General features: G+C 39.9%; 1 protein-coding gene across 11 annotated transcripts; it reads right to left on the bottom strand.

The window, feature by feature from the left end:
- Rm62 (ATP-dependent RNA helicase Rm62) lies at positions 1-24967 on the bottom strand. 11 transcript variants are annotated; one of them, XM_053786658.2, is made up of 13 exons: positions 24777-24960; positions 18227-18461; positions 15292-15531; positions 14961-15147; positions 14632-14871; positions 8335-8487; positions 4706-4878; positions 4190-4300; positions 3485-3546; positions 3330-3389; positions 1411-1647; positions 1170-1295; positions 1-465 (listed from the first exon to the last, which is right to left on the bottom strand). In XM_053786658.2, the coding sequence occupies exons 2-13, from the start codon at positions 18343-18345 to the stop codon at positions 458-460; spliced, it is 1716 nt and encodes a 571-aa protein (XP_053642633.1). In that variant the 5' UTR covers positions 18346-18461; positions 24777-24960; the 3' UTR covers positions 1-457. The 11 variants fall into 11 exon arrangements, 9 of the variants coding, with proteins under 9 accessions (XP_053642633.1, XP_053642634.1, XP_053642627.1 ...); XM_053786659.2 differs by lacking the exons at positions 4190-4300; positions 18227-18461 and adding an exon at positions 3843-3953 and having other exon boundaries at positions 15292-15483; positions 24777-24967; XM_053786652.2 differs by lacking the exon at positions 4190-4300 and adding an exon at positions 3843-3953 and having other exon boundaries at positions 1-1295; positions 24777-24962.
- Positions 24968-25775: the final 808 nt, after the last annotated feature.

The following is a 25775-nucleotide window of genomic DNA, read 5'->3' as shown; positions in this document are numbered from 1 at the left end:
TTTCACAATTTTTTTTGTAGTTTTATTTAATTAATTTGAGGGTTACAAAGTTTCTTGGTCCATACACAAATAATTCTCTTTAATGATACAATGAAAAATAATATCCTCTATACAAATATAAAGAAAAATAGGAAAAAAGTTCCTAAAATTACAATGGAATATTTGGTTAAAAAAGGAAACAAAATATTTTATAATCAACGACATGCTGACATGACTAACTTAACCGGCTTTTGGACAGTGAGGTTTACTAACAATGACGACGTTGGCTTAAGCAGACAGCAGTCCCGTAGACAAGGAGGAATGGCGCAGGTGTCCGCACACTGTAATGATGGGGTGATCCGAACTTTCCCTACCCTTGACAACCGAGCCTGTCAAGTACTTAGTGGTAACGTGCGCAACCTCTAATCTCCTAGAAAGGGGATGGTGCAGCGGTAAGCGGTCACCTCCGGCCCGGACTTCAGTAAGCTGTAATAGATACCAACAGCGTCAATGGTAAACTCAAAAACTAACTACTGATAACTACTGAATAGAACACCTCACTTGCCAAACATGCCATGCCATCTTAAAAATTCACTTTTCAAAGACTACATCAGCATGTTGGAATGGGGAAAATTCCAATTCTGTGCATACAATATACTAAGGTCAAGAAGAAATATTTTATGATACACGTAAGATGAGAAACCTTGCCAAGTGAGGCCCCATCATCAGTTCAGTTACAAGAAGACTCAGAGGATCGGTTGACACTTGTTTCGGTGATGATGAGTCGCCGAGGCAAGAGTTGAGGCGGCCACTTGGCAAGGCCCCAGTTGGAGAGCAGGAGGCAGGAGCTTGACTAGGGCAGCCGCGGGGTCACTGCCGTGGCCAGTTCAGTGCACTAGGCATGGCCCCCATTATGCCTAGGCCACCACCAACAGTACCAGCTACGGAGGAAGCTTGGTTGAACATGCCCGCAGCCATGCTGGCTCCCACATTCTGGACGGGTGGACGTTGGGGGCCATTAAACTGGTTCTGGGTAGCTGATTGGCTCATTGAAGCCTTCACAGAACCAGAACCCATGAGTGGAGGCGGCCCATTCAGCCGGGCCTGGCCTGCACCCACCCCATTGGGCACAGAATTGCTATTGCCTCCGCCTCTAAACTGGTTAAATCTTCCAAGCCCTTCAGACGTACCATATCCGTTTCCATTGCTGTAGCCGTTCCTTCCTCCACCACCACCACCACCACCCACACGTCCACGATCACGATCGCGCCCAAAACCTCTCCTGTCATCATCACGTCCCCTCCAACGATTACGTCCTGTTAAAAGAATAAATTTCTATTTATACAAATCTTTTCAGTCGAATGCTTGGAAAGTATACCTCAAAAACAAGAAAAAACTTCAAACAGCTTAAAAACTACAGGGTAACGCTACCTTTGCCACCACCACCTCGAGACATATCCATTATCTCGTAAAGACGTGGGTTAACTACTTGGTTTGCTTCTTTCAGCACATCTATTAAATCCTTAGCTTGCTTGCAGTTGTCTGCTGTGAAGAATGTGTATGCTGTACCAGTTTTGTCTGATCGGCCAGTTCGGCCAATACGATGTACGTAATCTTCAGAGCACGAAGGGTAGTCGTAGTTGATCACAAACTTTACGTCATCCACATCTACACATTAAAAACAAGTGTTAAAAAATCAACGTGGAACTAGCTAATAAAACTGCCAAGTTCAAAGCTTTAAGCACAGAAAGCAATTTATGAGGTTATTAGTGGTGTTCATTAAAGCTGATTAAAAAAACTTGGCAGTTGTCAGGGCCATTTCACAATGAAGTTAAGTACAAAGACGGGTAAGCCAAAAGTGCATGCATAAAGTAAATATGAAATGGCCCATATAATGCTGAATTCTAACAAAGCTAGACCGCATTTCCTTAATTTCATCATTAAACAAGCCTCTTCCACAACACCTGTGGCTGGATACACTCGAGCCCTCAATGGGTGCACACTCATGACTAAACAATCAAGTTTTAATTAAAACAAATATTAGATCAAGAGCATGTTACTAGAACTAAAAATTACTGCGAGCATGCACCCCACATGCCCCCAGCAACCACTGCTTCCCGCGGAGATACCTACGTTCCACATGTGGCAGAGCGGGAGAGGCAGCGGCAAGTGGGGGCCGGGGTGGACCCTAAAGGAACATCCATTCCCTGGGCTGAGGGCCCAGTGTTTGGGGTCAGGGCCACACAAGGGCCCGTTCAGGCCCCATGAACCACAGGTCAGGGGCTTGTGGCTTGTCACGATGCTACAGTAGTGAATCAATTGACAGTTCCAGGATGGACGCCAGGTGAGACCAGTGCGGACTGCTGCAGACCAGAGTGGGTCGGTGGGGACCAACACAGGCTGCAGGCGACCGTGAACTTTGGTCATCGTTGACCTCTGCCACCTCCTGATGGCCAAGGCAACATGACCATCTGTCTGGTGGCACCAGCGGACACCTGGCACCAATGCGTATTCGTGCTCAGTGATGCACGACGAGTCTCAGAGGCACCGGAGCCTAATGCAACGAAACATCCTCCGTGCATTATCTCTCTATGAGTGCCTCTGCAAAAGAGAAGACCAGACTGAATTAACAGTGGCTCCATGCAAGGGAACTGCTTCCTTAACCTCTGGAGGCACCCACAAGTATCTAAGGGAGGCTTTTTTTTAATTATATCAATATAATCAATGTCACATAACCAACAATAAGCTAGCATATGACAGCTTTAGTTACATGGAAACTTACATTAACCCTACTGTTCTAACAACTACCACATTTTGGAATCTTCTACTTGAAGTCGATTTGAACTGTGTATCCAATTTACAGTCCTCAAAACAGATAATACATCAACCTCCTTGTAAGGTCACAATGTAAAATCAAAAGTTTCGAGCAAGTCATGTTTATAAAGTAAAATTTGCATAGCCAGTCCATATCATCTTCAGTAGAGGAGACACTCAAATATGGTCAAATCATGTAAATTAAAAGCTTTGAAGTCAATGCTCTGATGTAATAACATAGGTGTCACAAGTCTGGACAATGATGCACGTTTACACCTGCATCATGACCAGACCATCACTCCAGAGCCTTAAGAAGCTGTAAACAACCACAGGTGTGGAGCCTGTCTACATCATACAGGTGGAAACCGTAGCCAAAGTCAGCACATGTGATCACTTGCATCATTGCATCTCAAGCCAAAGGCTTTTCCCACTATATGAAACCACTAAATGTACAGTCTGGACTTAATCTTGGTATCCACCCTTATTAAATGTCATGAAACCCTCCCACACATCCCAAATTAACAATTTATACTTACCTAGTCCTCGCGCAGCAACATCTGTGGCTACCAAAATTGGTGCCCTTCCAGATCGAAATTCTGAAATTTGCAAAAAGTATTACATCAAGAAGTAAATAAATATAACACACTATATCAACATTCCTAACATCCAAGTATTTTCTACCTTAACTCACCACTTAAAACCCAGTCTCTTTCTTGTTGAGATTTATCTCCATGGATACACATTGCTGGCCATCTGGATAAGAAAAAAATAAGTAAGAAATCAATACAGTCTACACTTCATTAATTCAATATCATTTAATAACAAATGTTAGTTCTTACAATTACAAGCTACAATTTACAGACCCAAGGGACACAACATGCTACAAGTGATTGGTAATAAACTTGTGCATTTGCTGTGGGGGGACAAATTTAAACAGCTACTACTTCATATATGCAAGAAAACCTCTCCAGGTCAGATGGGCACTTTAACTAGAGGCATCTAGAATGGTGCATACTACCAACATGCAGGATGCCTCTTTCTTATCTTACCCAGTACTCCTCAACCCACGAGTAACATCCTCCACCTTCCTCTTGGTTTCGATAAAGATTATAGTCTTGTATGCCCTCTCCTGCGCCATCTCATTGAGCAACTGGCGCAGCCTACAGAAAATAGGGAAAGGGGGATGTAAAGGAAATGCAACAAGCAGGCATCACAGACTTTGCGAACTTTTGGATACTTAAGCCATTTGGAAAAAGATTCCTCAAATGCAAGTGACATCAGCTACAGCAACCAAAACAGCAAAGTCTGCTCTGTGTCCCAAAGGCCTGAGGTAGCTTCAGGTAGAAGAATGTCACCGAGATCCTTAGGATCTATCATAAAAGTGCATTTTCTTTACCCTTCGCGTCTCATTCGCCTGGTCAAATCGTCGACTTTTCTTTTTGTTTCAGCAAACACGATGATCTTGCTTTCCTTTTCTGCCATGATTTCTTCAAGTAGCTGCCGGAGTCTATGGGGCAAGGCAAATCATAAAACAAACATCTATGTTCTGAGGGGCTACATGAGCTCCAATGTTTTAAGCCTTATAATTATATTAGTACAATATTACCAATATCCACTGAAGATTAAACTTGTGACACAAGTAGATGTGTGTGTTATCTATATATAATGTATTTGTATACAAACCTACATGAATACAAATACATAAACTGTATAACATTTCATTCTTATATACATAAACCTGAGCCACAAGCATTCATGGCATTTTAATACTGGTAAACAAGATAAGACATGCATTCAGTAAATTGAGGTGCAAAAATTATTTGTATATAAACAGTATTCAAGTATTTCAACTTAATTTGCTAGAAATTTCTCAAATATTCATGTATATTTCAGTATTAATTAATTCACTAACTTGGTATCTTTTTCAACCTCCTGGCAAACATCAACAATTTGGAGAATATTATGGTTGGCAGCTAGGGAAAGTGAACCAACATTGAGCTGTATGTAGTCCTTTAAGAAGTCCTCTGCTAGATTCCTCACCTCCTTTGGCCATGTTGCTGACCACATAAGAGTTTGTCTATCAGGCTGAAAAAGAAAAAAACATTAAAAGCCAAGTTCAGATTTTTTTTTTCAATAAGACTGCCATCTCCCACCTAGGCAGGGTGACCCAAAAAGAAAAAATTGCCAAAATGAATACTTTCATTATCCTAGTACACATCCCTCCAAACTGCCAATATCCTAAACCCCTCCTTTAAAGTGTAGGAATTTTACTTCCCATTTCCAGAACTCAACTCCGGCTATATAAAAACAACAGGTTTCCCTGAATCCCTTCATTAAATATTACCCTGCTCACATTCCAACAGCTTGTCAGGTCCCAAAAACCATTCATCTCTATTCAAGCCTACCACACTCGTGTACGCTTGCTGGAAGTCCAAGCCCCTTACCCACAAAACCTCCTCTACCCCCTCCCTCCAACCTTTTCAAGGACAACCCCCTACCACGCCTTCCTTCCCCTGCAAATTTATACGCTCTCCATGTCATTCTACTTAAATCCAATCTCTCTTAACCCTTTGACTGTTTTCGACGTATAAATACGTCTTACGAGCCAATGTTTCTGACGTATATATACTCAATAATTCTAGCGGCTTCAAATCAAGTGGGAGAAAGCTGGTAGGCCCACATGTGAGAGAATGGGTCTGTGTGGTCAGTGTGCACCACATAAAAAAAATCCTGCAGCACACATTGCGTAATGAGAAAAAAAAACTGATCGTTTTTTTGGAATAAAACGCCGACTTTGAGGTGTATTTTCGTATAGTATTTATCGTTGTATTCGCGTTTTCATGGTCTTAGGTGATAAAATGGAAAACATATTACAGAAATAGAGATGATTTTCATTACTTTTACGATGAAAACGACCTTGAAACTGAGCTCAAAGTAGCGGAAATGTTCGATTTTTACCAATGTTCAAGAGTAAATAAATCACACCACACGACCAATACACGTCAACTGGGGAGTCTAATATTCTTTCACTAGTGCACTGATATTATTTATACCATTTTTACAATAATGCAGTCGTCTGCATAACAGTAAATTTTGTATTTTTTTGTATGAATAAAAAATCAAAATAGAAAGCAATAATAATATAAGAGGGGCCTAGAGATGTGACTAATGAACAGAGCATATGTTATTTTAGTGCCACGAATGTCTACCTTGTTTATTCTGGACCCTATTTTGAAATTGGCATCTTTTTTATTTTGCGTGAAATTGGCCAAATTGCCAATTTCTGACCACCATATTGGGTAGTCCAAATTAGTAAATGGGAGGTTTCTTGTACTCAGCTGATAGATAAAATGGAGTTCTAAAGAAATAGCTATGAGTTTGGTCAACTGGAACAATGGAATTGGCTGAAAATAGGGCTCAAAGTCGGCAAAATCGCCGATACGCATATGTTGCCGAGACCGCTAACTTCGCGGGAGCATAATTCCACGAGTTTTCGACAAAATTTCGAACTTTTGGTGTCATTACCATCGGGAAAAGATTCTCTATCATTTCATAAGAAAAAATAATTTTTTTTTTTTTAAAAATTGAGCGACATAGAATGACAGTTTCAGAGAGGGGCCTGAAACAGTCAAAGGGTTAAATGACCAAACCACCTCCACCCCTCTTCAGCCCTCAGACTAATACTTTTATTAACTTCACACCTCCTAATTTCCACACTTTGTATTCTCTGCATATTTACACCACACATTGCCCTTAGACAGGACATCTCCAATGCCTCCAACAGCCTCCTCGCTGCAGCATTTACAACCCAAGCTTCACATCCATATAAGTGTTTGTACCACTATACTTGCATACATTCCCTTTGCTGCTTCCATTGGTATGTTTTTTGCCTCCAGCAGGCATGCGTGAGCGTGTTTGATAGGAGTGAATGGAGACAAATGGTTTTTAATACTTGACGTGCTGTTGGAGTGTGAGCAAAGTAACATTTATGAAGGGGTTCAGGGAAACCGGCAGGCCGGACTGGAGTTCTGGAGATGGGAAGTACAGTGCCTGCACTCTGAAGGAGGGGTGTTAATGTTGCAGTTTAAAAACTGTAGTGTAAAGCACCCTTCTGGCAAGACAGTGATGGAGTGAATGATGGTGGTGAAAGTTTTTCTTTTTCGGGCCACCCTGCCTTGGTGGGAATCGGCCAGTGTGATAAAAAAAAAAATATATACCTCAACACGCCACTCACCTTTTTTCCCCTCATCAATTCTATGGTTAACCTTGACCTTCATAAATGCATCCGCTGACACATCATCTCCCAAGTATCTGACAACATTCACTTCTTCCATACTACTACTATCCAATGTGATATCCAATTTTTCTTTATCTAAATTATTTGATACCCTCATCACCTCACTCTTACCTATGTTCACTTTCAAATTCCTACCTTTATACACACTCCCAAACTCGTTAACTAACCTTTCCAACTTTTCTTTAGAATCACCTATAAGCACAGAATCATTAGCAAAATAACTGTCAACTCCCACTTTGTATTTGATTCCCCATAATTTAATCCCACCCCTCTTCCCAACACCCTAGCATTTACAACCCCATCTATAAATATATTAAACAACCATGGTGACATTACACATCCCTGTCTAAGACCTACTTTTACCAGGAAGTCATCTCCCTCTCTTCTATACACCCCAACCTAAGCCTCACTATCCTCATAAAAACTCTTTACAGCATTTAGTAACTTACTACCTATTCCATATACTTGCAACATCTGCCACATTGCACCCCTATCCACTACCATATGCCTTTTCTAAATCCATAAATGCAATGAAAACTTCCCCACCTGTATCTAAATATTGTTCACATATATGCTTCAATGTAAACACTTGATCTACACATCCCCTACCCACTCTAAAGCCTCCTTGCTCATCTGCAATCCTACTGTCTTACCTCTAATTCTTTCAACAACAACCCTACCATACACTTTTCTTGGTATATTCAGTAAACTTATTCCCCTATAATTTTTACAGTATTTTTTGTCCCTGGGCACCTTCCCCTCTTCCATACATTTATTAAACAAAAATACCAACCACTCCAACACTATATCCCCCCCTGCTTCTAACACTTCTCTCATGATCCCGTCATTTCCTGCTGCTTCACCCCCTTTCCATTCTATGTAATGCCTCACGCACCTCCCACACTCGCATCCTGCTCTTGTTCACTCCTAAAAGATGTTATACCTCCCTGGCCAGTGCATGTAATGACTGCTTCCCTCTCTGTCGACATTTAGAAGTTCCTCAAAATATTCCCGCCATCTACCCAATACCTACAGCTCCCCATCTACTAACTCCCCTACTCTGGTTTTTAACTGACAAATCCATTTCTTCCCTAGGCTTTCTTAATTAACTTGTTTATCTCACTCCAAAATTTTTTCTCATTTTCATTAAAATTTCTTGACAGTGCCATTCCCAGAAAAATATTTGCTAAATATAACAAGTCAGTCAAATTAAACTTTTAATATGTATATGGATTTGAACTCACCCGAATCTGATCTACAATTTTTCGGATCTGTGGCTCGAAACCCATGTCCAGCATGCGGTCAGCCTCATCTAACACCAGGTATGTTGTACGCCGTAGATTCGTCTTTCCAGCTTCAAGGAAGTCAATAAGACGTCCAGGTGTAGCAATACATATCTGTAATTGTTACAATGGTACAGTATTTGAAATTTCTTTATAACAAATCAGATAAAATACAATGTTCCATTTTCCCATGTACTTCAAAACTTATTTTTACAAGGGCCATTTCCCCAAAAAGACAGGATCCCCCCCCCCACAAAAAAATTAAATGCAAATGTGACCACATTTAATAATTTCCATCACAGATTACAGCAAGATAATAGCCAAGATTAAGAATGCGTTGGAAATCCACCATTCACTTTTCTCTACCCACATCTATATCCTTCAAGGGTCCATCCTGTAGTTCTTTGGCTTTGTAGCCAGGGTCCAAGCTGTAGTACTATGCCATGAGCTCAGCTCACCCAGATAAGCTGTGAACAGTAAATTTGGGCCTAGATACGAGAGAATGTCTGTGGCAAGTGTGCGTCATATAAAAATCCCACAGCATGCAGCCAGATAAAAAAAATGACTGGATTAAAGCAGTGACTTTGCGGTGTACATTTGCAAGATTTTTACAGTTGTATCCAGTTTCTTGGACTCATTTGATAGAAAGATATATTACAAGAAAAGATGATTTTCAATGGGTTTCGTACTTAAAATGGTTTGAAACTGAGCTCAAATAGCAGAAATGTTCGATTTTTGCCGATGCTCAAGAGTAAACAAATGATGTCACGCATCCAATATATGTCAGCTGGTGGGTCTAATGTGCGTTCATGATTGTGCCGATATTATTTAAACAATTATTCCAATCAACTGGAATAATGGAATTTGCCTGAAATGGGGAAAATCACTGATGCACAAATATCACTGACGTAGCAAAATTCGCAAGAGCTCAATTTCATAAATTTTCCATCAAATTTCATACTCTTATTATCTTCAGAAAAAGATTCTCTACCATACAATTTTTTTTTTTTTTTTGGAAATTCTTGGACCCTGTGGACAAGTTTCAGATGAGGGGTCTGGACCCTGAAAGGGTTAATAGGATGCTGGCAAACAGTGTCAATATTATAACAGACTGCCATTTTGGATTATCCATTACACAAGATTGGATCATTCCCCCCCCCCCCCCCCCACTACAGCTTATACCAAGTTAGAAAGTCTGTTGTGCAAGATTTAACAGTTGGCATACAAGCCTTACCATGCTCTTCTGAAATCTAAATGGATCAGGTGGCATTTTTTTTGTCTTCCCAACACGCCATTAGTCTCCCACCGAGGCAGCCCCCCCCCCCTAAAAAAAACCTTTCACCATCATTCACACAATCACTGTCTTTGCCAAGGCACACACATGACAGTTCAGGTGTCACTCCAAACAGCAAATATCCCAACCCCTCTCCTTTAACCCTTTCAATGAGAGCCCTGATCACAAACCTGCCTCAGGGTGGAAAAAAATTCTTACCAAAAACTAACATTTGTTTTAGTTTTAAAATAAACAAATTTTACAATCAGTACTTACTTAGATAAGAGGCGTGAAGTTGGCAGCAAACCACTTACGGCAACATCAGCAACTGCCACCCACTTGGTAATATTTTTACTTTTTATTTTTTTTTTCTAATTAATTTTTTAAGTAACATTTGTGCCATGTGAGACCAATATAATACATAACGTATACTAGGGTTCTGGTGGCTAAAGCTCTCGCTTCACACGGTTCGATTCCTAGCCAAGGTAGAAACATCAAGCGTGTTTTTTTTTTACACCTGTTGTCTATGTTCACCCATCAGTAAAATGGGTACCTGGGTGTTAATTGACAGGTGTGGGTTGCATCCTTGGACTGACCAAATTTTCCCAAAATGCTCAGCATAACAAGGGGCTTTCTATATAGTAGGATGTCATTGATATCAGCTAGGCCTGTATACCTTGTACATGTATCTGTACTAAATAGTTATTTTTTTTATATCCATTCGTATGCAACAATAACCACGCAAATATATTGTTTACAAAACTTTTTTTACACAAACCCACACTGCCTTCCCCACCGTCCACGCTGTCTTCCCCACCGTCCACGCTGTCTTCCCCACCGTCCACGCTGTCTTCCCCACCGTCCACGCTGTCTTCCCCACCGTCCACGCTGTCTTCCCCACCGTCCACGCTGTCTTCCCCACCGTCCACGCTGTCTTCCCCACCGTCCACGCTGTCTTCCCCACCGTCCACGCTGTCTTCCCCACCGTCCACGCTGTCTTCCCCACCGTCCACGCTGTCTTCCCCATCGTCCACGCTGTCTTCCCCACCATCCACGCTGTCTTCCCCACCATCCACACTGTCTTCCCTTTTCACTATCTGTATCTGGTATCCTGGGCATTGTTTTGGTCACAAACTCCTTAAAACCATGAAATTCATCTTCACTGACACTTTCATCTCTATTAGAACTATCACTCAGGAAGTGAAGTCCCAAATTCATTGGGGAGTCAGGTATTTCTTACCGCTAGGCATGGTGAACAAAGACTACCGAAATCGCATTCCCATAATGCACCACTGGCTTACCAATTTTTTTATACTGCACACACTGAGCACATTGACCCATTCTCTCACATGTAGGTCTACCAGCTTTCACCCGCTAGGTCTGAATCCATTAGAATTTTGGCATAGTACTACAGCACCAACACTGGCTCGCAAGCCATAGTACTACGGCACCAACAGTGAAAGGGTTAAAGTGCAGGTTTTGTACTTCCCACTTCCAGGACTCAAGTCTGGCTAACCAGTTTCCCTGAATCCCTCCACAAATTATTATTCTGCTCACACTCCAACAGCTCAAGTCCCAAAACTCATTCATCTCCTGCTATCTAACAAACACACCTGCTTATGTCCAAGTCCCTTTTATATAAAACCTCTTACCCCCTCCATCCTTTCCTAGGATGACCTCTACCCCTCCTCTCCACTACAGATTTATACTCTCTCCAAGCCATCCTATTTTATTCCATCCTTTCTAAATGATCAGACCACTTCAACAACCCCTTCTCAGCCCTCTGAATAATACTTAGTAACTCCTCACCTCCTAATTTCCACACTGAATTCTTTGCATAATATTTACACCACACACTGCCCTTAGATATGACATCTCCACTGCCTCCAGCCTCCTCACTGCAGCATTTACAACACTTGCTTCACACCCATGCAAGTGTGTTGGTACCACCACTCTCACACTACTCCTCTGCCTCCACGAATATGTTCTTTGTCTCCACAGATACCTCAACGCACTACCCACCTTTACTTCAATTCTATGGTTTACCTCTTCCTTCATAAACCCATTAACCCTTTGAGGGTTTCGGCCGTACTAGTACGGCTTACCACCCAGGGTTTTTGACGTACTAGTACGCCTAAATTCTAGCGCCCTCAAATCTAGTGGGAGAAAGCTGGTAGGCCTACATATGAAAGAATGGGTCTATGTGGTCAGTGTGCACAGTATATAAAAAATCCTGCAGCACGCAGTGCATAACAGAAAAAAAACAACCATTTTTTTTTTTAATAAAACAACGACTTTGCACTGTATTTTCGTATGGTATTTATTGTTGCATTCTAGTTTTCTTGGTCTCATTTTATAGAATGGAAGACATATTACAGAAATAGAGATGATTTTGACTGGTTTTACAATGAAAAGTACCTTGAAATCGAGCTCAAAGTAGCAGAAATGTTCAATTTTTACCTAAGTTCAAAAGTAAACAAATCATGCCAAGCGTCCAATACACATCAACTGGCGAGTCTAATATTCTTTCGCAAGTACGCCAATATTATTTATAACATTTTTTACACTAATGCAGTAGTCTGCATAACAGTAAATCTTCTATTTTTTGTGAGAATAAAAATTCAAAGTGGAAAGCAAAAGAATGTAAGAGGGGCCTTGAGACGTGACTAATGAACAGAGAAAATGTCATTTTAGTGCCAGGAATGTCTTTCTTGTTTATTCTGGACCCTATTCGGAAATTGGCATTTTTTGAAATTTGTGTGAAATTGGCAAAATTGCTAAATTCTGACCACCGTACTGGATAGTTGAAATTGATAAATGGGTGGTTTCTTGCACTCATTCGACAGAAAAATGGAGTTCTAGCGAAATATTCATGTTTTTTGTCAACTAGTACAGTGGAATTGGCTGAAAATGGGGCTCAAAGTGGGCAAGATCGCCGATGCGTAAACATCGCCGAGACCGCTAACTTCGCAAGAGCATAATTCCGTAGGTTTTCCATCAAATTTCAAACTTTTGGTGTCATTATGATCGGGAAAAGATTCTCTATCTTTTCATAAGAGAAAATTATTATTTTTTTTTTAAATTTGGCCGACCCTGAGAACGAGTTTCTGAGAGGGCCTGTCGACCCTCAAAGGGCTAATATGAAATCTCTTTCCACTTTCACAATGGTTTAAAGTACACATTCCAAAAGGAAAAGTAGGGTTCAACTTCAGGCTGCTGTCATGTAGACTTTCTCCCTCATGAACCAGGATAGGTGGCAAAAGGGGTAGGGATGAAATTTTAAGTGGGAGGGGCTTGAGCATCCAGTAGGCATTTAGAGTAGATTACATAAGCATTTAGAGTAGATTACAATAATGAGAGAAGCTCTAAACCTGTAGCATTGTACAATGTATGGATAATAGAAGGCAATCGGTTTCAATCCATGGAATAGTAGAATAGGTGTGCTTCCTTGAATCAAGAGCCCCTCATATACAAGGCAAAAGTAGACAACTGGGCATTTAAGGTGTAATGGGCAACTGGAGTGTAAGCACTTTAACAAGATTCAAGGAAAGTAGTGACTACATCCTTTCTAAAATTAAATTTATCTAATTTAAAATCCATTACTTCAAGTTCTTACACGATTCAATATCCTCAGCGCCACACCATCACTTTTGTTTATGCCAATCTTCCACTTCAATACCTCAGTAAGTTATGCATGACCAGAGCTTTGGTTAAGGTGGGAAAGGAAGAAGGATGGGTAAGGATAGAAATATGGTTTAAGGTTTAAGCCTCACAATCTATGCTTTTATGAAGAGATTCCTTATACAGTGGATTAATTTTACCATCCTTCTGTGTGTTTTCCAATGCATTTATATCCATTCTGTATGGCAACCAAAACTGAGCTGCACAATCTATGCGAGGCCTTACTATTATTTTTTTATTATCACACCGGCCGATTCCCACCAAGGCAGGGTGGCCCGAAAAAGAAAAACTTTCACCATCATTCACTCCATCACTGTCTTGCCAGAAGGGTGCTTTACACTACAGTTTTTAAACTGCAACATTAACACCCCTCCTTCAGAGTGCAGGCACTGTACTTCCCATCTCCAGGACTCAAGTCCGGCCTGCCGGTTTCCCTGAATCCCTTCATAAATGTTACTTTGCTCACACTCCAACAGCACGTCAAGTATTAAAAACCATTTGTCTCCATTCACTCCTATCAAACACGCTCACGCATGCCTGCTGGAAGTCCAAGCCCCTCGCACACAAAACCTCCTTTACCCCCTCCCTCCAACCCTTCCTAGGCCGACCCCTACCCCGCCTTCCTTCCACTACAGACTGATACACTCTTGAAGTCATTCTGTTTCGCTCCATTCTCTCTACATGTCCTTACTAGTGATGTAAAAAGCTGAAAAATAACTATTGGACTGCCGTTACTTCTACTTTGTATAAATCAAAGTAGTCTGTTAGCCTTACTGCACACACTTAGGCACTGTTGTCCATTTCAGATTTCTCCTTACCACAACTAAGTCTTCCACACCACCCAGTTACAAACTCTACACCACCTTATTTGAAAATTGCCTCAAGGGTAAAAATTATCATTAATGAGCGACACTAAACCTGTACAGGTTAGTGCCACGGGAAAATTGGAACACATTTGGGCCCTATTCAAGGCATTGGAGTACAGGCATAGTAAGATTCCTCAAGCCAATTTTAAGGTTATAACTGCCTATTTTGGAAGTTTAAATCAAATACCAAAATGACTTACAAATGCCAGTGAAAAATTAATAAAATCCTGAGTTCACAATTATATTTACCATCTTATCACCTAATAGTAGGAATTTAAGTAGTAAATAATGTTCCAATATAGAAGACTGTACAGGAAAAAACTAATGCTATCCACTTAAAGGAATTTTATAAACAGTCAAGAATTAAATAGAAATTTATAGGAATGAAACTATTAATGAACATCAGGGAACCCCATACAAGGGAGAAAAAAAACCTACCTCAACCCCTCTCTCAAGATCACGAATCTGTGGTCCCTTAGGTGCACCTCCAAATACACACGTGGATCGGATCTTTGAGGAGGTCCCATAGTCCTGTGCAACTGTTAAGATCTGTTGTGCAAGTTCTCTGGTGGGAGCCAGAATAAGTGCTATTGGACCATCGCCTCTCTCTAAATACGGCTGGTGATTTATATGAACAATTGCTGGTAGAATGTATCCTAATGTTTTACCAGAACCAGTCTGAAATGAAAACGAAAAACATTATTTCAACCATGAAAGTACCTTCTTTTTTCTTTGCATAATTAAAAAAAAAACTTAGCCAGTCTCACCTGGGCAATGCCAACGAAGTCCCTGCCCTGTAGTGAAATAGGCCATCCTTGACCTTGAATAGGAGTGGGTTGCTCATAACCTTGTCTTCTGATTTCAGCCATTACATAGTCTGGGAAATTATAATCACTGAAGTATTGGATGGGGTTTGGGATGTTTTTTCCTCTTAGTGTAATTTCCTTTTCATTTCTGTATGGAAGATATTATTAGCTTAGAAAAACAATTTCTCAAGATACCCAAGATTAAAAAGATGTTTACTACAATTACATAAAAATATAGTACATGTAACTCATTTTAAAGCTTTTATCAATCTTAATGATCCAGTATACTTGCCTATATTTTTCAACTTCATAAGCTGGGCGATTGAGAACTGTTGGTGTGGGCTGATAGAAGTTCTTCTCGAAGGGAGTCAGTCTGGACAGGTCCCACCTCGGCTTCCGAAGACGCTCGCCTGGCTGCCTCCCTTTCAGTGACGGTCGTCCACTACCAGCAGCACTCCACCCTCCACGTGAACCCCAGTCATCCCTATCACGACGACGATCACGCGAGCGAGAACGAGAACGGGAGCGAGACCTAGAAGGGGACCTTAGGATTAACTATTTATAAATGAACCTGAAAATGAAAGCATGAATTATGTTGAGCCACTTCGTCAACTCCACGAAGCTGTCGTCCGAACGTCCTTTCGCTGGTGGACTGTCAAATATGTAGATGACCTCAATGCAGCCATCTAAACCTTGCTGGGCATTTAACAATGTATCCAAACAATAACAACCTAACCTTCAGGAATGTGTCATCTCCATGCACACTGCAAGGAAATTTCATATAAACAAAGAAACAAAGCTGACACCATTTCCCAAGTAAGAATAAGGTAAAGTTCTTAAAAATCTCTCGTGTATGAAAGAGGCAGAGTAAGAAAGCTAAGATGGAAGGATTAAGAGGCAAATCATCTACAATTTCAAAACCCTTAACCATATGACAAATTTACACTTTATAGGACTATTGTGACCATGCATAAAACTATTCCCCAAGAACGCTTTGTGATAACTCCTGAATATTTACGAAATAGGCCACTGTACAGCCACTAAATCAAGGAATCTTCTAATGTCGTGTGGTAACCCAGAAACAATTGCTTGACTTTTTTTAATGTAATTTCCTATAATAAATATGTAGTCAAATGCAGGTTAGAATATAGAAAAAAATTGTGTACAATCATCAGCCCATAACTTCTAGCAATGACTAAAATTATTATTCTGCATTTTGAAATGTTATGTAAAATATTGAGACTTGCCCCTTAAACAAGCAGGTAAAGTGCACTAAAGGGGGGGGGGTTGTTACAGCTAAGTACAGAAAGGCAATTCTGGGAAAGAATAAGTGATGCAATAATACTCTGTGGGGATCAAGAGTACATTTCAGCCAACGATACCTTCCCAACACCCTGAATCATGAAATCATGGGAACTTAAAACTAAGATAATGTAAACTTAAATCTAGTACCATGATTTAAGTATCAAATTACAAAAAAAATTGTGAACCTGCAAAACATGTAATCCATTTAAAGGCAAACAAACAGATTACAATATGTATCTAGGCCACTTAACGAGAAGCAACACTCAAAGAAAAGCCACCACCTGCAAAACCTTAACGTATGCCCAACATCAAGTCATTCAGCAGGGACTTGAGCCTGTTTTCACAATGTCTGATATAAGAACATAAAGAAACACTGCAGCAGGCCTACTGGCCCATACTAGGCAAGTCCTTCATATCCAAACCCACTAACAAAAATATTTGCCCAACCCATTTTCACACATCAGATACAAATAAAATGCATATTGGCAAGTATTGTCTCTAGATTACCAATGACATGTCACTCCCAACCACTCTTGGAATATTTTTTTTGGGGAAGTGGGGGGAGGGGGGGGGACCCAAGCTTGGGATACAACTAGTCAAGTTTAACAATGCATTCACAGGGGAAGAACTAAACCAAGAGGGATTAAACAGTATCCAGGGAATGAAGCAAATAAGATTCAATCCAAGAAATGGATGGTTAGCCCCATTTTCTTGGACCAATAGCCCTTCACTGACATTAAGGCACCTTGCAAGGACATCATAGGTAGGGGGTTAAGTTCTTGGCATTTGGTATGATCTGCTACATCTTTCAATGTCTACCTCACTGATTTATACATTAAAACTCTCGGTACAAAAATAAACATTTTAATCCTAAAATTTATGGAGACTTGCCCAAAGAAAATATCAAGTAGTAGTTTTTCATTTTAGGCCTAACATTAATTCTAGTTTCTTTACCTGGGATTAATACTTTACACTAAAAATTAATTTGCCACTATTAGAAAATCTAGCATATTTCTGTAGTTAGTAACTTTTACTATTTCTTTATGCTGTGCATCTGTGGTGAACATAAGGTCCATAAGTTCCTGTACAGATACAGCCAATCTGTGAACAGTTCCTGTTCCTCATTTATTGCAAACCATCTGCCAGTCATATCTATCTAGAACAGTACTCTAGCTCTATTTAATCCAGATATAATCACCCATACCAATCAGACACTAAGGCTAAAAATCAAGAGAAACCTGGGTCCAAGAATTGACTGAATTTGTTCTCTTTCAGAATGATATATACCAAAAGATATAGACTAAGGTGAGGGAGGTTGAGATGCAGTTACGTATAAATATGGTTGGTGAGAATTAACTAAAACAGTAGGTTAGTTGGATAAATATAAGTTCAGAAATGGAAAAGAAAAATTAGATTAGCAACAAGCTTCCAAGTATCACTGAAATCAATAATCTAAAAATGGCAAGACAAAGGTTGAGTACAAGTAAAACCTGCCTAGCATGGGCTCATAGGCCTGCTGTAATTTTCTATTCCTGTCAATTTTGGCCAACATGAGTAGTTTCAAGCACTGCAATAGATATACTATACTATGTAGGGTCTGCACACCAACCCATCCCCTTTAATATTTGTCAAGCCTTCAAGCTAGCCCCAAAAAAGTTAATTTGTTAACATCGCTTTGCAGCCTTTTCCACTCTATAATCACTGCAGTGCTTTCTATATCTATATTTAAATGTTAACCCATTGCTAAACATTCCAATTTGGCTAGAAATTCATACTAAAGTGCTATACCAAAAACCAGATCACTTAAGACTGCATAACAGTTCAGTTGTTACTGCATGTGCATTATGCCAGGCACATCATACTGACTGGTTAAACACCGCTAGTGACAAATTACATGCAATGTTAGGATACCCAAGACATACCTGTGACTAGTTGTAAGATTTTTAATACTCTCACAGCCCAGACTGATGACAGGCTTGCCTGGTGACCGCCTGATCAGCCAGGCTATTGTTGCCCGCGACCCTGAGGCCCAAATAACCATCACAACCTGGCAGACAAGGCACCCCTTGCAGGAACGTATTTAATTTTCTTGAAGACTTCTACTTTTGTTGCAGCAATATTTCTTATAATTTCTAGTAGGTTGAAGAGTCTTGATTGCTGCCATAGATAAATGGCCAAATTACTAATTTATTTATGCATCTATATTTTACCCTCTTGACTGCTATTAAAATGGGTTTGCTAAGCTGCCAAGTTATTATAATTTTAACTTGTAGACTTTAATGTAACCTTTCTTTCCCCTTTACTTTAATAAACTTGTGAACTGGGTTAAAAAAAAAAGTCATAGGTATCTTATAAAAAGCTTGTCACATTTTTCATCTACTGGCCATAAAAAAATCAGATGCCATTGCTAACCTTCCAATAAGAAATTTAAATTGGTTGTAATGACTCAAAACCTAACACTACTGCAAATAAATCACAATGGGTGGACCATAAACGTGTTGCAGGAAGTCCCAACTCCCAGGCAGCTGGACCAGTAATAAGCTTGCTAGCCCAAGTTTTATGACTCCCCTGCCACTGACGTGAACCCTACAAATTCCGTTTCATTTAATTTTTTTAAATATTTATATTAAACCCCCCACACAATTTTCTTCAAAGCAAAATACAGTGTAGTTTAGTCTTAATTCATCTCGTCTGAAATTTACTAATGCACACAAAAACTATGGTAAATCTTCCTTGTACAGTATACATAAAAAAAAAAGAATCAAGGGGAAATGAAGGATTAGGATCACTACCTTCAAGTGCCATATCATCAGGCTGTGATGAATGTGGGTCAAGCAGGCTTCCAATCAAAATAGCTTGGTTAACAAGCAATTTAATAGGGATGACTAGTCACAGACCAGGTTGAGTAGAAAAACCCTCAACAGTTCACAGGTAAATCACATGGGTGAAAGTAGGGATAAATGGGAAGTCAGTGTTACTGATGAGACAGGTACATAAGCTTATACCGTTACATTTTTTTGCAGAATGTAGATTTATCACATCAGTCACAAAGCTCTACTGGTCCAGGTTAGGCAGGTAGATGGCTCATCCATTTTTGTACTTATGCATTACACAAAGCATTGGGTGGCAGAAAGTGCCACCATGACCAAAATCCAGGATACCAAACTAATCTATTCCTTAAAATTTTAGTTAGGATGCTCTGAGCTCCATATCACAATCCCTGCCATGCCCATTGCCCCCCCCCCTGCACTGTTTGAATATACTTATTCTTTTCTGCCACAATGCCCCATGTGTGTACGAGGCAAAAACCAAATTTGTCATGCAGCATAAATTTTAACCTATTTCAAGTTACACAGTAATGGGGTCAAGGGAGATACACTCAGCCTGTCCTGCTTACAGGAAGGACAATTTCTACCTGCTGTAGTGAAGGGACTGTTTCAAAGAGTCCTAACAGACTAAGTTGGCTGATGCTACCACCCCTGCTCCCAGATTTACCCCATCCTCTGCATACATGTTCATCACAGAAATTGCTCCAGTTGCATATGAATGGTACTGCAAGTTCTTTGCAGTACTTTGTCTAGCCACCAATTTACACCAATTGCCCTAGACATTCCTTCATTGCCCTCTCATCTAGGCAATATACTACATAGGATTAGGATCCCTTCCTTAAACCTAATTAAATCTATATCTGTCCTGTGTTTAACTAATAGCTCCCATCTCCTGCCCTTCCAATCATTTCCTCCTTGCACTGTCCATATATATCCAACCTGTGAGCTACTGACCACGAAGATATTCCTTTATTAAAGTTCATCCCTTTATCGTCCTGAAGAATAAGAATAGCAATTTCCTATCTTTAAATCTGCCACTTTAACCTACCCCAACTTAATGTCCCTCCCTTTAATGGGAGCCAATTCCAACTTCATACCACTGCCAACCTGCTCCTCACTGCTAGTAACTAAAGTTTCCTTTCATTAATCACCAACCATCTCGCATTCATTGTTATAATTAAGCGAATTTTCAGTTTCCCTTTCCTCCTTGAGAAGTAAAACTTCCACACCATGGTACTTTATAACACTCCACTATTGAAATACTTATGTACTACTGCTATATTCACATTGTCAAGACACTACAACACTGGTTATCTTGGTACTGAGGACATCTTGGACACATTTATTGCCTGACAAGTTACAAGCAAGAAAGATCAGATTTGAGAAAAACCTACCAAGGATTGCTACAGTGCCTCTCAATTATTACATTTTTCTACTGGTGGGCCCCACCTTGTGTCAAGATTTGTTATGCCTCGCCTATGGCAGTTTACAAGTCTCCATTTTAATGTTTCAGTTTCATTGTTTCAAACTATGAAGCAAAACTATTCTTCAGGCTGAGAGACTGACCACATCTAAACTACTTTGAGGGTGATGGACTGATTGCATCTCTACACCCACTGCTATGGCTACCTCCTCTGTATTCAACTTAAGCAGCCAACTGTGTAGGCAAATATTTCTGAAGATACCTGGAGGGGGTTTTGGGGGTCAATGCCCCCATGGCCCAGTCTGTGACCAGGCCTCATGGTGGATCAGGGACTGGTCACCCAAGCTGTTACTGTTGGCCGCACGTAAAGACGTACGAACAACAGCCCGGCTGATCAGGTACTGACTTTAGGTGCCTGTCCAATGCCTTCTTGAAAACAGCCAGGGGACTAAATGCTGCACTCGTATTACTTGTCTACTAAAATACCTAACCAAAACAGAACCCCTAGGCTTTGGAAATGTGTAAACATTGTAAATAGTTGTGTCTAATATTGAATGCTGGTCCTTCTCAAAACTGGCATTATACAAAAAAAATCCATACTCCAACAAGAAAGTTATTTCTTCTGCAAATTCAATAATTTACAAAATTACCTTAACATGCTTCAGAATGCAAATAAGATGGGACAATCAACATTTAGTATTCAGTCAAATGGCACACCTGAACAATTACAGCAACATTTACACATCCATTTCTAAATCCAACAATAACCAATCTCTTTTCATGGTGGCCTGTGGCCTGGTGGCAAAAGCTCTCGCTTCACACACTGAAGGTCTGGGTTAGATTATCAGCAAGAGTGGAAACATTGGGAGTTTCCTTACATCGGTTGTACATGTTCACTATCAGTAAAAATGGGTACCTGGGTGTTAGCCGACTGGTGTGGGTTGCATCCTGGGACAAATCTGACCTAATTTGCCTGAAATGCTCTGCACAGCAAGCAGCTTTCTTTCCAGTAGTATGTCATTAATGTCAACTAGGCCTGTATACCCTGTAGAAAAGCTATGCATTTAAATTCACCGACGTCTGATTTACACTCAAGCTTAATTTTTATACAGGACTAGGTTATATTACATTAAACTGCATTGGGTTAGGTTAGGTTTTGGGCTACAGTATGTTTTCCCCATTTGCACATTATATGTACTACCCCCATGGAACTCTCTTAACCATTTCCATCTCTTGTGTAGATCTGTTACTGACTAGACAGGTACTGCAAAGAATCTGCAATCCCATTCATTGACAACTGGGACAATTTCTATGGCAAACATGACTTGCAGCTCTGGAGCAGGGGTGGCAGATTTAGCCAACTCTCTCAAGGGTATAGTAGTCTAGGACTTAAAACTGATAAAAGATATTAGGTATAGGCATGTATGGGAAACAGGTTGCAGTACGAGGAATGAGAGCAGCAAGAATTGCCAGGATACCTCAGGGATATATTCAACAGATACACTATTTCAATAGAAAGTTACTAATTAAACCAATGTAATTTGACTACAGGAAATTCTTTATAACCAATGTTAGAAATCAAACTATTACATGTTTACATAATGTACTTATTGTATTTGCAGTTTGTTTTGTAAGCCATGAGGCAGTTATAACCTTTACTATTTTAAGATTTAGGAACAGATGTACCATTGTAGTGTATGCTTCATATTCTTAAGTGTTGTAAGATCCATACTTTTGAATAGCATTATAGATGTGTTAGGGTTAACTTAATTTATTGTTCACTCTTGTGGTTCTAATTTTATGATGTACTTCTCAGATAGGGGGGTAGGGTTAGTTTGCAGGGTTACGGTATGAAACGTACTGTGCTCTTTTGAGTTAGTACCTTATGACGTTAAGTCATAGTAAAGAATATCTGGTTTTACTTTTTATGTAGTTTGTACGGAAGTATGTATCAGTACTCAACTTAATTTGGTTACTGTTTGTGTTTTCATTAGATACTATTTGTTACATGCATAATTTTTATATTTGTATGTGGTATTATATGGCCATGGAAAGTTTATTACATCTGTTGATGGATAAGGCCTGTTTGTTTTTTATGTGCTGTTATGTACTTTTTAAATAAAATATAAAAAAATTAAAGCAATGAAATTGTTCAACAAAACCAAGAGGGCAGTGACTGACTAATTTCCTTAAAGTCTACTATACTAACAGCCGGTGCACAAGAAATAAGATGGACAAATTATGATTAATTGTGTAGGAAACACATTATTGCTATAACAGAAATCTGGTTCAACCTGAAATAAATGCCTTCTGAATGCCACATACAAGGCTACAAATTATTCCACACCACTAGGGTCAACAGGAAGGGTGGTGGAGTGGCAATGCTTGTCATATATAATTTAAACTGCTGCATTAGACAAATACTTGAGTGGGTATGACTTGGGCCTCCCTAGCATGGAGATGAAGTGCTCCATTCTTACGTTTTGAAATTAATGCCACTGACCTGACATTTTTGTCATTAATCCATCAAAATAACATTTAGAATTCTCCAAAAATTCAGTAACAATTTGCCAAGCACTAACCTAAAATATAAGTTAGCTTATATAACTACTGGTTATATTCGAGGAAGTCACTGATAAGGGACTGAGGGGATCTGAAAATGTAACTTTGCCAGAAAGCCTAAAGGAATTTAATTTAGACAAGAAAGTGTACCAATAGAAAACCAGAATTAAGAGGTAAATATGAAAAAAATACCTAAGCACTACTAGACTTGCAATAGATTTAAGCTGGACAAATTTAAGATTGAGAAAGCATATAGAAAAATAACCGATTTGGCAATTGTTTAGAGAAGTGGAACGAGTTTTCAAGTGACACCAATGAAGCAAAACTTTTGAGTAGCTTTAAAAAATAGGTTAGACAGGTACAAGAGTGGGTGTGTGCAAGTGAGAGTTGAACCTAACTAGCATGGGCCTTTAACCCTGCTGTACACACATAAGGGGGATTACCAACAGACCCCTGGCAGTCTTCAAGCTGGCACTGGACAAGCAACTAAAGTCAGTTCCTGATCAGCCGGGCTGTGGCTCGTACGTTGGTTTGCGTGCAGCCAGCAGCAACAGCCTGGTTGATCAGGCGCTGATCCACCAGGAGGCCTGGTCACAGACCGGGCCGCGGGGGCGTTGACCCCCGAAACTCTCTCCAGGTAACTCCAGGTATAGGAACACAAGACCAGCAATATAGTTTAAAATGAATAAATGATAAAATAGTACCAGTGGCATCACTACTGACATTCTCACTACACAGCAAAATGTCTAACAGAAGTTAAACAGGCCTACAGCAGTGTTCCTTTGTTCTAACCAAGCGTAAGGGTTCATTTACCCCAAAGTCAAACCTCTCTTGGATACGTCCACAACCACAGCATTTTCATTTTGAACATATACACTAGTGATGAAATGTTTATAGCCATTATTTCAGTGACAAATCTATTTTAAGTTTTTTTTTTTTATCCCTGCAGCCCAGCCTGGTGCCAGGCTCCTACCAACACACCTCTACCTTTAGATTCTGGCGAAGTTAAGAGTGAACAGTCTATAATAGCTTCAAATGTACTAAAATATATACATATACAAACCGAGTAATCATATATCACTGCACCGAGATCATACCCTTTTAAGGCACCAAACCTGAATATCAATGCCCATTAATCCCGTTTTAAAAAAAGTTATCAGCAGCAGAACAAACATTCGCTATTTCGCAGGGCGTTCCCTTAAAATTATAAAATTCACAAAATGGCCACCTGAAAAACGAAAACCCTAACGTTTAATAAAGCATGCATTATGCAGTGAATTTCCGTAAAGGTTAGGAGTCACATTTGCACGATCAAGTAAAGCCCAAGCATTCAAGTCTTTAAGGTAACTACTTACTCGACCTAAACTCGAAATACAACCAAGCGGGTACACAGAGGATACAAAATGGCGACATAGCTGCAGAGAATGACATACTAGCGACAACCATCAAAAATTGAATCAGCCATCATCAGCACCAGATTAAGTCTAACGCTTCAACAAACACAGGCAAATCCAAATTAACAACACCAACGTTAACATGAGAGGCAATACAACAACACAAGATCACTAGAGACCACAGGAACAGTCCGTCAACATAAATCGATGCGGTCCCGCAGGTCTTCGCCATATTGGATAAACGCTTCAGCACTTATTTACTCACCTGCGATTTCTGTAAGACATGTCGTTGTTCCTTTTCTTTCAATTGGACGATAACTTTTAATAAATAACTTAAATAGGAGCAGGTGTTAGCTCCTGGTGTGGGCGCGATGATGGAAAATTGTTCAGCAAGGCGGAGCGATGTTACAAGAGCCCGCTGAGGACCCACGCAGAAAGACCGTCTGCTAGACAGGCGCACCAGCCTCCCTCATCCCGCAGCTGCCAACACTCACTAACACTACTTTATTCATTTTAATAACCTTATAAGTTGTCTCTTAGGCTTGTTGTATACATTAAAATATATAATGTCAGTGTTTTTACAACGCTGTGGCATTCTTTTCATTGAAATCAAAGTATTTATAGAATAATAATAAGAAAGTATTCATGACTTGGCAGCAAGGTAGGAACAAGTGAGTCAGGAGAAGCGCCATTCCCCAGCCCTTGTTCGATAATTTTGTCCAGAGTAAAAATTCGCGTTCAAGACAAAGACTTCGTGATGCCAATGAAAACTACAAGAATTTGATGCTTTATTAAACATACCCAGCTCAAAAACTAACGTGTTGAGCTAATTTTATTGTAAGTTTATTTTCGAGAACAGGAAAAAATTTCTGACGGAAATTACTCCAAGAGTGTTCACACGACTTGTTTTTAACATATTTTCGGATGCAACGTCAACATTTTGAAAGCCTGGTGTAACTGTTACGTAGTTTAATAGTTAAAAATTTCCCTTATACAATTTAAAACGTCATATTTTGCAAAACATTCCATAATATTGCAGCTGTTTGGAAGGAAGTCATCAGCCATCTTGGCACATCGGAACAAGTGCTTGAAGCCTGGCATATAGTGCTGCCATACCCTAGGGCAACCTTCCCCACGTGCAACTTAAGGAATGTACCCAGATACTTACAAAAAATATATTATAAAGACCACTTGAACTACGTTTTTCCCTAAGTTATCTGGATATATTCCATGAAAAGTACTTTTGAATTATGTACGGCGAGGT

This window comes from Cherax quadricarinatus, chromosome 41 (assembly GCF_038502225.1).
Source record: "Cherax quadricarinatus isolate ZL_2023a chromosome 41, ASM3850222v1, whole genome shotgun sequence".
In the NCBI taxonomy this organism is placed as follows: Eukaryota; Metazoa; Arthropoda; class Malacostraca; order Decapoda; family Parastacidae; genus Cherax; species Cherax quadricarinatus.
The sequence above is the reverse complement of the archived record's forward strand: the minus strand, read 5'-3'. Positions and strand labels throughout refer to the sequence as shown.

Excerpts from the sequence above, each read along its gene's own strand:
- Rm62 (XM_053786652.2), bottom strand. The coding sequence starts at position 18,345 with ATGGTTATTTGGGCCTCAGGGTCGCGGGCAACAATAGCCTGGCTGATC. Across the intron at positions 3,547-3,842 it reads CGTGGGTTGAGGAGTACTGG|ATGGCCAGCAATGTGTATCC; the intron begins GTAAGATAAGAA and ends TTTCTTATCCAG. Across the intron at positions 3,390-3,484 it reads AAGAGACTGGGTTTTAAGTG|AATTTCGATCTGGAAGGGCA; the intron begins GTGAGTTAAGGT and ends TGCAAATTTCAG.